The sequence below is a fragment of the Psittacula echo genome (assembly GCF_963264785.1).
Source record: "Psittacula echo genome assembly, chromosome: 1".
Taxonomy (NCBI): domain Eukaryota; kingdom Metazoa; phylum Chordata; class Aves; order Psittaciformes; family Psittacidae; genus Psittacula; species Psittacula echo.
This window is the reverse complement of record NC_137735.1, coordinates 6,098,053-6,110,829: the sequence shown is the minus strand read 5'-3', so window position 1 is coordinate 6,110,829 and position 12,777 is coordinate 6,098,053. Positions and strand designations below refer to the sequence as shown.

At 50.5% G+C, this 12,777-nt stretch overlaps 1 protein-coding gene across 1 annotated transcript; it reads left to right on the top strand.

The window, feature by feature from the left end:
* Positions 1-1,221: 1,221 nt before the first annotated feature.
* On the top strand, positions 1,222-9,982 carry THNSL2 (threonine synthase like 2; the record flags this gene model as incomplete). Its single annotated transcript, XM_080638256.1, has 8 exons — positions 1,222-1,479; positions 2,149-2,343; positions 2,599-2,751; positions 3,430-3,660; positions 4,650-4,798; positions 7,465-7,590; positions 9,460-9,599; positions 9,715-9,982. The coding sequence occupies exons 1-8, from the start codon at positions 1,257-1,259 to the stop codon at positions 9,980-9,982; spliced, it is 1,485 nt and encodes a 494-aa protein (XP_080494382.1). The 5' UTR covers positions 1,222-1,256.
* Between the last annotated feature and the right edge of the window lie 2,795 nt (positions 9,983-12,777).

The following is a 12,777-nucleotide window of genomic DNA, read 5'->3' as shown; positions in this document are numbered from 1 at the left end:
CCCCTCTTTGTCCCGTGCCTCAGTTTCCCCAATGGTGGGATAGAGCTGTTACCACATCCCAGCCTCACCGTCTCAGCTGAATACAGACTGGTGTTGGTTGGAAGGGACCTCTGAAGGTTTTCCCACCCCAACCCTCCTTTAAGCAGGTTCAATCTCAGCTTCAAACCCAACCTCACTGTTAAATCAGGTATCTCAGTGCTTCTCCAGCTGAGTCTTGAGCTCTAATGGGGTCACACGGACCACAAGCTCCCCGTGCCCTGTTTCATTACCCTCACGGCTAAAACCTATCTCCTAATATTGAACCAGCTTTCTGCCCCGCTGCAGCCTGTGCCTCCTGGCCGGCCCCACCAGGAGCAGCTCAACTCCATCTTTCCCACGTATTCCCATTCCCAGGCACTGTGCAGGAGGACCGTGTGCACCGAGGGAACATTGACAAGTTGCAACGGGGAGAAGTTTCCCGTGAGCACAAGTGCAAAGGGTGCCCGGTTACAAGTGCTGGGGGTGAGTTTCTTGGCTGCTTTGCTGCCCCTGCATTGGGGTCAGGAAGCCTGCGGCCGTGCCGAGGGGCTGCTTGAGCGTCCGAGGTGGGAATAGCTATGGAGATTCACGGGATTTATGGGGTTAAAGGGGGCTTCTAGCAGCAGCGCCGGAGGCTGCTCAGTGGGATTTGCATGAATCCAGAGGGTTTAGCTCGGCCCTTCCTACACTGAGTTAAATCCCGTCTTCAGTTTTAACCCCTTTGGCAAAAATCAGTCTCCAAACCCCTAGTTATTCCCTTCCCTTTATTTATCTACTTCTAAAGCTCCAGCTTTTGCAAGCAGCCTGCAGGGGACATGACGTGCTTGCACAGCGACTTCTGCGCCAGCAGCGCTTTGCTTGAGCCGGGAAGTGTGTCCGGGGCATGGTGGGAATGGCGCAGGGAAAGCGGGATGAGGAGGCTCCGTGCAAAATTCAGGCAGCGTTCCCACTGCCTGCAAAACGATGTGTGTGCTCTGCCAGCCCCGGCTACTCCAGCAACCTGTGGCTTTTGGGGAAGGGGGTGGTTTCCTCCCTGGTGATATCTGTCTGCCCACATGGGAAGTTCTATAGGATCACAGGATGGTTTGGGATAGAAAGGACATTGAGACCATCCGGTTCCACCCCCCTGCCATGGGCAGGGACACCTCACAGCATCCGATAGGTTGGGATGCGGGACTGTTCCCAGTTAGGGGTGCTCAGGGCCCTGGCAGTGATTGCGGTGTCTCCGCAGCACCACCATGGAGTACATCAGCACACGGGGAGGTGCAGGGACTGTCGACTTCGAGAGGACCCTCTTCTCCGGCTTCGCATGCGATGGGGGCCTCTTCATGCCCAAGCACATCCCCTTGCTGGACCGGGACACCCTGCGGAGGTGGAGCAGCGTCTCTTACCCGGAGCTGGTGAAGGAGCTGTGCTCCCTCTTCATCACTGCTGACCTGGTCCCACGGAGCACACTCAGTGGTGAGCCTCAACCGGCTGCTCGCAGGGACGTGCAGCAGGGGTTTGGGGTGTTCAATCCATCTGCCTGCCTTCCCTCCATCCTCTGCACAGCTCCCAGAGGATGGAGCCTGCTGCATCACTCCCTGCTGCTTTCTGTACCCTATTCTGTGTCTGGGAGGAGAATCTCCCCTGGCTGGGAATTGCTGCCTTCTGGAAAAGGTGTCCTCTCTGTGCAAATAGGGATTCTGGTGACTACAACAGTGATAGCTGGTGCTGTGGCCCTGCTTGCTGCTGGGTGCTCCAGACCTGCCTTCCACCAGGGCTTTCTGCTGTTCCACGCTCTCATTGAGACTGATTTTTAGTGTTTTTAACATTTAACAGCTATCACTGCACCAGAGGGCAGCTACAACCTCTGCCTCAATAGCACCTTATGGCAAATCCTGGTTTCCTGTGTTTTATATTGTAACACAGCTTGCTCTGCTTGTGTCAGGTATCCGCTGGGGTTACTTGCATAGAGATGTCCAACACAATGAGCCTGGACTGGTTTACTCCCAATAACTAGGAATAAGTTGTTGGGTATCTATCACCTCTCCACAGTGATTGGTTGTGTGTGAATGGTGCAGGAAGCCATGGGTCAGAAAAACAGTCCTCTACCCAATCTAACTGCTCCTTTAACCATCTTCCCTATAGACCTGATCGACAGGGCCTTCAGCAGGTTCAGACACAAGGATGTCGTCCATCTCTCCAGGCTGAAAGATGGGCTGAACGTTTTGGAGCTCTGGCATGGAGTTACTTATGCATTTAAGGACCTGTCCTTGTCCTGTACAGGGCAGTTTTTACAGTACTTCTTGGAGAAAAGGCAGAAGCATGTCACTGTTGTGGTGGGTGAGTATGCCTCTTTGTGCAGGGGAGGTCTTTACCTTGACTGCCATCATCCCATGTCCCTCCCCATAGAAGCCCTGAGTGGTGTTGCCTCATAAGTGGCTGGTGAATGATCTGTGGGCAATGGCAGGGTGGCTGCTCTAGCCAAAAGCATCTCATGGAGCATCTCTGCATCTTATTCTTCAAGTGCAGTGATGCAGGTTTGACTGACACGTCAGTTCTTTTTTGCTCTTCTTGGTTCTCTCTCACTCAAAACAGGGACTTCAGGGGACACGGGGAGCTCAGCTATTGAGAGCGTGAGAGGGCAGAAGAACATGGACATCTTTGTTCTGCTGCCCAAGGGGTTGTGCACCCGGATACAAGAGCTTCAGATGACCACCGTCGTTGAAGACAACATCCACATCTTTGCTGGTTGGTGTTGCTGTTGGGCTGTCCACTTCATGGCTCTTCTGTGTCAAAACCATGACTTTAGAAGTCTCAAGGGGTTGCAGCTTTAGTAGCTGCAGCCATCTAAGTCATTGCCACCATGGTCACTATGCCCAGACATCTGGCTAATAGGAGCCTATAGCACATGTCCCCAGCTTGATCACCAAGTGGTTCAAGGCTTCCTTTTCTCCTGGAAAGCTGCTTCCATGCAGGTGACTGGTGTTTAGCTGCACTGAATTAGGACCATTTCTTGGTACTAAAAGGATTGAAGGTCATCCCTTCCCTGTCCCCTCATCTTCATGGTGGCTCATCCCTTATCACTGTGCTGTCCCCAGGGTTAGGAAATACCTCTGGGTTCTTTGCTGTTCCATGGATGCCTCTGCACAGCCAGGTCTCACCTTGTCATCTCATAGGGGATGCAGGTATTTGCCTTCTTGGCTAAGACATACTTGGGATAAGCAAGAACCTAGAGTGCAACGTCTACAGAAACCATACAGCATCCATGCAGTGGATGGCTCAGCCACTGGCTCCCAAGGCGGGTAAGGACATCCTTAGCTGCAGCACACACCAGGGCTTGAGGCTGACCCCACTTCTGAGCAAAAATACCTTGTGCCTGATGCACTGATGTTGGCAGATCTAATCTTCCCTTTCTCCCTTTGCCAGCTCATGGGAACAGCGATGAAATTGATGTGCCCATCAAGGAACTGTTCGCCGACGTTGATTTTGTCCGAAAATACAATCTGATGAGCTTGAATTCAGTCAATTGGTCCAGGATCATGGTGCAGATCGCCCACCACTTCTATGCTTACTTCCAATGCGCCCCATCCCTGGATACCACCCCGCTGCCAGTGGTGGAAATTGTTGTGCCAACAGGAGGAGGAGGAAATATCACAGGTGAAGAGGGAAAAAGATAGGTTAGATAAGGAAGAGAGTGCTTGACCTATGGACTAAAAGCACATTGCAGATGCTGTGTATTGCTGTTTATTAAAACACCCACTCTCTGGTAGGGTTTCTTCAGCACCACTTCTATTTTATTACTCATGGATGGTTATTAGTCATTCAGGGGTCACTGAGGATGTAGAAGGTGCACAAAAAGCCACACCACCCTTTGATAACTGTAGCTATCTTGAAGATAGGCACATTGGAAAAGAACAGAATGTGTCTGATCCAGAAAAGAAGGAAAATACTGTAGCTCTGTTTTGTGTGGAGTCCTGCCTAGTCCTGCTCTGGTTTGCATAGAGTACAGTCAAGAGAACCACGCTTTATCGCATAATCTGGCCTTCTAAATGTGAGTCCTTGATTACCTCAGTCCCAAAATCATAGAATCACAGAATGGTTTGGGTTGGAAAGGACCTTAAGATCATCCAGTTCCAACCCTCCTGCCATGGGCAGGGACACCCCACATTAGAAAATAGACCTACAAGTGAGAGCAATAAAGGATTTGATGCACTCAAGTGCATTCACTGTGCTTCCAGGCTGCCCATCTGAGGCAGCCTTAATAAGCTGCAAGAGCCCAAAAGCTTCATCTGTCTTGTTTGAACAGCAACTGCCTGACCTCTCAGTCCTCTTCCCATCCACCTTCAAAGGTGGAGATGCGCAAGGGCCAGTGTTCAATGGCAGGTGAAGCATTGCGCCCCTGGGCTTTATAATCTGGTGCTCTACCAAAACATTAAAAACAGATATCTCAGGGTCATAGCATCATGGAATGGTTTGTGTTGGAAAGGGCCTTAAGATCATCCAGTTCCAAACCCTCCCAATTAGGGAATGCCATTTGCATTTGCTTGTTTACTATATGCTCAATGGATCTATACAATGACTTCTTTGCTAGATCTCCTTTGAATGTTTCTTCAGCAACTGTTTATTTTCACTTCTTTTTCCCCAAGCTGGATGTATTGCCCAGAAAATGGGTCTCCCAATTCGCCTTGTTGCTGTGGTGAACAGCAATGACATCATCCACAGGACTGTCCAACATGGAGATTTCTCACTGTCAGAGAGCGTGAAGCCTACCTTAGCATCAGCCATGGATATTCAGGTATGGAATGAATTGGCCAAAATGGGAAAATACCAAATATGATATGTTTTTCCAGTTGTACTCTGTTCTACCTGGTTTATGAGAGCAGAATTCTGCCACTGGCAATGCCTCTCAGCGATACATGAAGAAGTGTGACTCATATGAGCATTTATGCTGCGGACTGCTGAGCTGAGATTGATCCAATGCCTTCTTCCTCACTTCTCAGTGCTTGACTTTGTAGTCTTCATTCTGGAATGCTGGTTCTGGGGTTTCATTGGTGCAAGGTTAGCAAGAGAGGGATGTTTCCTCAAAATGTAACACTTGGAAGGCTGTAAATCCCATTATGTCTCAAGGGCTTTGTTGATGTGTCTGAAAGGAAGAGACCAGGAAGAAGGCAAGGAAGCCCAGAAGTGCCTCCTCTGTGGCCATGTGCAGCTTGCTCAGAGCAAAACAAGTCTGAGCAGGCAGGCAAAGGCCTCAGAAATGAAAAGTCTTGGAGGTACAGAAACCAAACACCTGGAAGCAAATACCTCCCTTTTCATACCTACCCTGTGATCCACAGGGATTGGATCTGCTTCCAAACAAGTGATCAAAGTGTGAAAGACTTGGTGTTGTATCCCTGTGTCCTTAAGCTACCTGGATTTTCCAAGAGCTGTTCAAACACACTGGGAGGACCTGGGAACCTGGAGGAGCTGCCATGCTTTGCAGTCAATAAGTCATTACGCCCCTATCACCAGGCTGTTGTGGTCTGCAGCTTGACTTTCCTCCTGAGGTGTGGATTTGAGGAGCTCTGCAAAGCTCAAAGGGTAGCTGGGCTCCTCTCGACCCATGTCCCTGAGGCACTAGCCATATGCCAGACTTTGGGATCATGAGGGAAGGCAGCCGGGTAAGGTGATGCCCAGAGATTCCTGAGGAGCTGGATGGGTGGACCCGTCAGCACATCCCTCTCCACCCATCATGGTTCAGCTCACATCTGAAGCATCCATGCAAATATTTCCACGGTTCAACAGTTCATTCACGCTGGAATTCAGGACGTTTCTAGTTGGGACCTGCTCAAAGCAGGGTCAGGCCTGAGGTCAGACTGGGTTGCTCAGGGCTTTGGCCAGTTGGGTGTTGGAAACCTTCAAGGATGGAGAGTGCGCAGCCTCTTCAAATTGCCTCTTCTGCAGACTAAGCTAAAGCAGAGAAAACTTTCCAATTAGGCACTAACTGAAGAGTTGAAGGTGAAGCAGAAAGTCCAGCGTGAATGAGCCTTGTAAGGAGCTATCCCAGGAGAATCAGAGCAGATGCTGTTTCTTTGCGTTACTTAAAGCTAACCAAGGGCTATTCTCTGGCCTTGAGGTCAGGAAGCACCACACAGCTCACAGGCACATGCCGAAACATTCCTTGGGAACAGTCCCCACCATGACCTGCCCTCCAAACTGGGCCCCAGTGCTCTCCTAGGCAACTCCAGAGGCACAGGACAAAATCAGACCAGAGAGCTGGTTAATAACTTAAATGGCAAGGCCAATGCTTGTACCAGTGTCCTGGCCCAGTTCAGCTTACTGGTGTCTATGTCTATGTAAATGATCTGCAGTGGAAACCATAAGGCTGGTATGAATGGAGGGGAAAGGGACAGGTCTGGATGTGGGAGCAGCAGAAGGAAGGATGGGAGGAAGGGTGTCAGGAGGGTGCTGGAGGCACCTCCAGTAGCAGTTCATTGGAGTCCAAGCACTCTGACACGTAGCTTCTCAGGACAGCCTAAACCAGGGGACAGCCTAAAGCAAAGGGCTCAGCCAGACTAGACTGAAGATTACAGGCTGGAGGCTCTGGGAGATGATGGTGGGGAGATGAAGAACAGGACTGGGGCCATAAGCCATCCAGATAAGGACACGAAAGGCTGAGTAAGTCCTGATGACTCGCTAAGGTAGGTCAGGATGAAGAGACAAAAGGTCGTAGTCATTGCCAGCTGCTAAGAGGTGTAAACAGCTGAACCAAGGCCAATGCTTGAACCCAGGAGACGTGATGAGGACTTGGTATTGGTACCCCTTGTCCTGTCTATCCCTACAAGGTATCTTGGCCAAGGTGAGCATTTACCTGGGTGAATGTTTCTTGGTGCGTGTGAGCATGTAAGAATGAGACACTGAGCAGTGAATTGGGACCCTCTTGTATGGTCTTGCACCGAGTTTTGTTGCAGTGTTGCAACACCCATTGCTCCATACAGGCCAGTCAGGCCCTATATGTGCCTTGTGTGTTCATAAAGATCATGGGTCAGCCCTGCAGGGAGTTGGGTGCCTCATTAAGTCACAAGGGAGCTGCAGCATCAAGTAAACAGCTGGATATTTCGGGTTCTCAAATACACAGTGTGTTATTAGACTGGGTTCCTCAAGGTGATTGAAGTGATGTGGTCACTCCTTTGATTTATCAGCAGTCCCTTTATTAGTTTTATTTTTAATCTGATGGTCACTGCGAGACTGCTCTGACAGGTCAGAGGTCTGAAAGACATCATGTTCTCAAAGACTTGTCTTGGGATATAAATGTGCAGGGAGAAAGGCACAAAGCCCCCCCCCCCCCCCCCAGCTTCCACCAAGGCAAATGCATCAGCAGGACCTCAACCCTCATTAGACATCAGAGAATCCACACAGGTGCTCTCCCATTGAGACAAACGCTTGGATTTCCACTGCTCACCTCTTGCCTTATTGTACCAGGAGCCTTACAACATGGAGAGGGTCTTCTGGCTGCTCTCAAGCTCCGACAGCCGCCTGATAAAAACGCTGATGGAGCAATTCAACGCATCGAAAAGCCTTAAGCTTCCAGAGGATGTGCACAGGAAGGTCAGTTCCTCACTCACAGAATCACACAGAACCATTGGGGTTGGAAAGGACTCTGGAGATCATCCAGTCCAACCCCTCTGCCAAGGCAGAGCAGGTTACACAGGAACATGTTCAGAAGGGTTTGGGATGGCTTCAGAGAAGGAGACTCCACAACCCCCCAGGCAGCCTGTTCCAGCGCTCTGACACCCTCAGCATAAAGAGGTTCTTCCTCATAGAATCACAGAATGGTTTGGGTTGGAAAGGACCTTAAGATCATCCAGTTCCAACCCCCTGCCGTGGGCAGGGACACCTCACACTAAACCATGTCACCCAAGGCTCTATCCAACTCTGGCCTTGAACACCACCAGGGATGGAGCATTCACAACCTCCCTGGGCAACCCATTCCAGTGCCTCACCACCCTCTCAGTAAAGAATTTCTTCCTTAGATCCAATCTAAACTTCCCCTGTTTCAGTTTTAACCCATTACCCCTTGTCCTGTCACTACAGTCCCTGATGAAGAGTCCCTCCCCAGCATCCTTGTAGGCCCCCTTCAGATACTGGAAGGCTGCTCTGAGGTCTCCACGCAGCCTTCTCCTCTCCAGGCTGAACAGCCCCAACTTTCTCAGCCTGTCTTCATACAGGAGGTGCTCCAGTCCCCTGATCATCCTCGTGGCCTCCTCTGGACTTGTTCCAACAGTTCCATGTCCTTTTTATGTTGAGGACACCAGAACTGCACACAATGCTCCAAGTGAGGTCTCACGAGAGCAGAGTAGAGGGGCAGGATCACCTCCTTCGACCTGCTGGTCCACCTCATGTTGAGGTCGAACTTGTGTTTTAGTTTATGGCCATTACTCCTTGTCCTGTCACTGGGCACCACTGGAAAGAGTCTGGCACCATCCTCCTGACACCCACCTTTGAGCTATTGATCTGCGTTGGTGGGATCCCCTCTCAGTCTGCTCTTCTCTAGACTAAAAACTCTAGATTTGCATAGCACTCTGTGTGTGTATGAGGAGATTTACTGCTGCCACTTGTTCTCAACTCATTTTTGGATTAAAAAAATCATAGCAGAGAGTTTCCAACCGAAAAATTAAGTGTGAGACCAGAACAGAAGTTTTCTATTGATATATGTGCATGGAGGTGTTAAAAACCCATTTAATCATATTTTTCTAAAGAAGAACATCTTTCTTTTTCTAAAAACTAATTAAAAAGACCAACAATTATTTAAGATATGAAACCACCTTGTCCTTGGCCACTGCAGTGCCAGCACTGAGGCATCATGCAGCAGGAGCCAGCACAAACTGAGTGTGGTGTTTGGGAGTGGGCCTGTGTAATGGTTTAAGTGATGGGTTTGGTGCTGCAGTTCAGCCTCAGTGTTATAGCACAAGGGAGCACAAACAGAAAGCAGAGTTAGAGGTGAAAACCCAACATTTAAATTGGGAGGCTTTTGGGCCAGACGCAAAGCTCTGCCTCTTCCCATCCAACGCACACTGTTCGTCCTGAGCATCCTTTGCCCGGTGCTCACTCCTGCTTGTGCAGCAGCAAAATAGATGCTAAAAACCTATATTATTAAAAGAAATAAGAGCCTATCAACTGAGGTGGGTTTTACAAGCCCTCAGAGACTCCCTCAGAGCATGTAAATAGAAAGCAGAGCTGAGGAGCTTAGTCCATGCTCTCAGCATCTGCGGATGGAAAGACCCTGCTTGCACCCCATCCATGCAGTCATTTCCAGCCGTGCCTCATCCCCCAGCTCAAGCAGCAGCCTCTTTTCCTTCGGTCCCTGGGAACCCCACCTCAATCTGCTTTGCAGAGCGCCCGTAGCACCAGCCCCACTGGGAACACTTGGGATGGTGATGCCCTGTGCCAACCTCCCCATTTCCCTTGGTTCCACAGCTCTCTGAGACCTTGCGTTCATGCTCAGCCTCAGATGAGGACATCATGCGAGCCATGCGGCGCTGCTGGGAGGAGAATCACTACCTGCTGTGTCCTCACTCTGCTGTGGCTGCTCACTATCACTACTCACATCCAGACAGGTAAGAACAGCAGTGATTGGGAGCATTGGGAGCAGAAGCACCACTTGCTCCTGCTGCATTTCCAGCTCAGGACTCATTCACATCAATCATTTTCTTGCTTTCCTTTTCCTTTCAGCATGCCCCGATGTTGCTTAGCTCCAGCCTCCGCAGTCAAATTCCAGGATGCCCTGCTCCGAGCCGGCCTAGTTCCCCAGATCCCCCCTGAAATCACTGCCTTGACAGCAATGGAGACCAGGTCTACCTCCCTGCAGCGGGGACAGGACTGGGCACAGGCACTCAGGGAGCAGATTGAAGCTGCAGCACGGCGGTGGGAGGCGCGGAACGTTCAGTTGGGATGCCCAGGACAGCGGGAGATCACCAGGCAGGGGGTCACACAGGCCTGAGATACCAGGGCATTGCCAATGCCTCACAGGGCTCATTTTCCATTCCCAGGAGAGCAATGTTGTATGCTGGTCGGAGCCCACTCTCTATGCAATGAATTATTAGCAAGGACATACTTAATTATTGACTTGTATAGACTATTTCATAACATTTTCAGTAGAGCTTTGCAGTCGTATTCCCTTTTTCCTAGTAATTCATAAAAACTGATTGAAACTCTGAATAAACTCACCTATTCCATCATTACTGGCTACTACAGAAAGCTTCTTTAGTGCTACCCACAGCTGGCAGCTTCTTGAGCGTTATCCAGTGACCCCGTCCATGCTGAGATGTTCAATCCCAGCAATCCCAGCAGCACCAGGGATGCTCAATGGGAAATGCATGCAGAATTGGAGTGGATCTGTTTTATCCATCCCTGTAATTTAAGTAGTGGCAGGAATCATAGAATTATAGAATCATAGAATAGTTAGGGTTGGAAAGGACCTGAAGATCATCCAGTTCCAACCCCCCCGCCATAGGCAGGGACACCTCACACTAAACCATGTCACCCAAGGCTCTGTTCAACCTGGCCTTGAACACCGCCAAGGATGGAGCATTCACAACCGCCCTGGGCAACCCATTCCAGTGCCTCACCACCCTCACAGTAAAGAATTTCTTCCTTATATCCAATCTAAACTTCCCCTGTTTAAGTTTGAACCCGTTACCCCTTGTCCTGTCACTACAGTCCCTGATGAAGAGTCCATCCCCAGTCATTCCCAGACATCAATACTTGCTCAGTCTTAAATACAAGATGTTTTCTCTGAATGTGTTTATATTGAAGAGCTACTTCCCAGTGCCATATCTTGCAGCTTTTGGTCCTAATCCTGCTGCAGACTCTTCCTAGGCAGTTTCCACTGAAACAAATAGGAAATGGGAAATTCCCCTTATCTTCTGCCTGAAACTTCAGGTCTTCCAGTACCACGTTTGCATCATATACATATAAATATATAAATACCTTGTGTGGGAGTTGCCTCCACAAGTCATGCATCTGGCAGGGATCTCTTGTGCCTAAAAAGGGGGGAAGAAAAAAAAGGAATAATTATATAGAGGGAAAAAATCCCCCTTTGCCATCAAATAAAATTCCCCCTTTGACATCAAAGGAAGTCCTGTAATGGGAGGATTAATTTGAAGGTTTAGTGGCATTCAGCAGGGTAAATGTGAGGTGAATCAGCATGGGATGCTGCAGAACGTGCGGGAAGAGTGGGAAGCTTTGCCTGGGCTTCCAGCCACCTTGCTGGCACCTCGGCAGCCTTTTCCTCAGTTCCCCCCAGTGCAGTGGCCCCGCGCCACCTCCTTCCATCCCACCAAAACCCTGCAGGAGAGGAGGGTCCTGTGCCGCCCCCAAGGTGGCTCCATCACGATTAACAGGGATGATGGAAACAGCTTAGTTGAAAGTGATGTGAAAACCCACAGCACTTGGATGCTGGACATTTTTAATGCTATCAGCATGGGATGAGCAGTTGGGAAGAAAATGCTGGTGATGTTCGTGGTCTGATGCTTCACAAGGCCATTGTTCGCCTCCTTTTAAGAGCCAGACCACGCAGCAAAATACATTTAAGAAGCAACACAGCCTCATCCTCAGCAATCACTTTGTCCCAAAGGATAGCTTTGCACTGGGAGCAGTGCAGGAAGTCAGTGGTGGTGCCCATAAGAAATCCCCCTGATCCCATATAACCCCACCGTGGGCTGCCCCTTTGGTTGACGCACACGTTATACTCGTTGGACTCAATTACCTTTAACAGCTGCCTCCCCAGACCTTGTGGTTCTCGGTCAGGGATGGCTGCCCAGTTGTAATTTAGCTCTTAATCATAGCTTTAGACACCCTGTGAGGGGGGAGAGGCCTGAAATTGCACCCAGCTCTGCATCCAAGTGAGAGGTTGCAAATCCGGCTTGTTGGCTGGGACCAGAGTAGAAAGGGATGGTGAGGGGCCAGACCCAGACCCCCTGGCTGGGAAGCACTGGGAAGGATGGGGTGAGGGTGCTGGACTTGCAGCCCACCAGAGCCCTGGTGTGTTTTGCAAGCAGAAAGCATAGCGAATACCTCCCACTCTCCCCTCCCAGTGCCCTGAAGCAGTAGGATGGGTAAAGGGTCCAGACTTACTGCAGATGATGCTTATATGGAGTGAAAAGGGGTTTAATTCTCAGCTATCCCTAAGGAGTGAATGTGCTGCTTCTCCAAATCAGATGTTCTCTGGGCAGGACACTACAAAAGCTCTCTCTGTGGTTGCTGAGGCAGAAGAACAGCAGGAAAAGCCTGTTCCATGCCTGGAGTGGAGGCAGATGGAGCACAGGCAGGCTCGGCTTGCAGGGCGGCCGTGCTCCCGCAGAGGGCAATGCACGGCCACGCGTGGCAGCCTGGGTGCTCCGGGATGAGCATGGGAATGGTTCATCCAGTTCCAGCTCCTGCCACAGGCAGGGACACCTTCCACTGGAGCGGGTTGCTCCCAGCCCCTGTGTCCAACCTGGCCTTGAACACTGCCAGGGATGGGGCAGCCACAGCTTCTCTGGGCACCCTGTGCCAGCGCCTCAGCACCCTCACAGGGAAGAGCTTCTGCCTAAGAGCTCATCTCAGTCTCTCCTCTGGCAGGTTAAAGCCATTCCCCTTGGCCTGGCCCTACAGGCCCGTGTCAAAAGCCCCTCTCCAGGTTTCCTGCAGCCCCTTTAGGCACTGGAGCTGCTCTAAGGTCTCCCCTTCAGGAGCCTTCTCTTCTCCAGGCTGACCCAGCCCAGCTCTCTCAGTCTGCCTCCAGAGCAGAGCTGC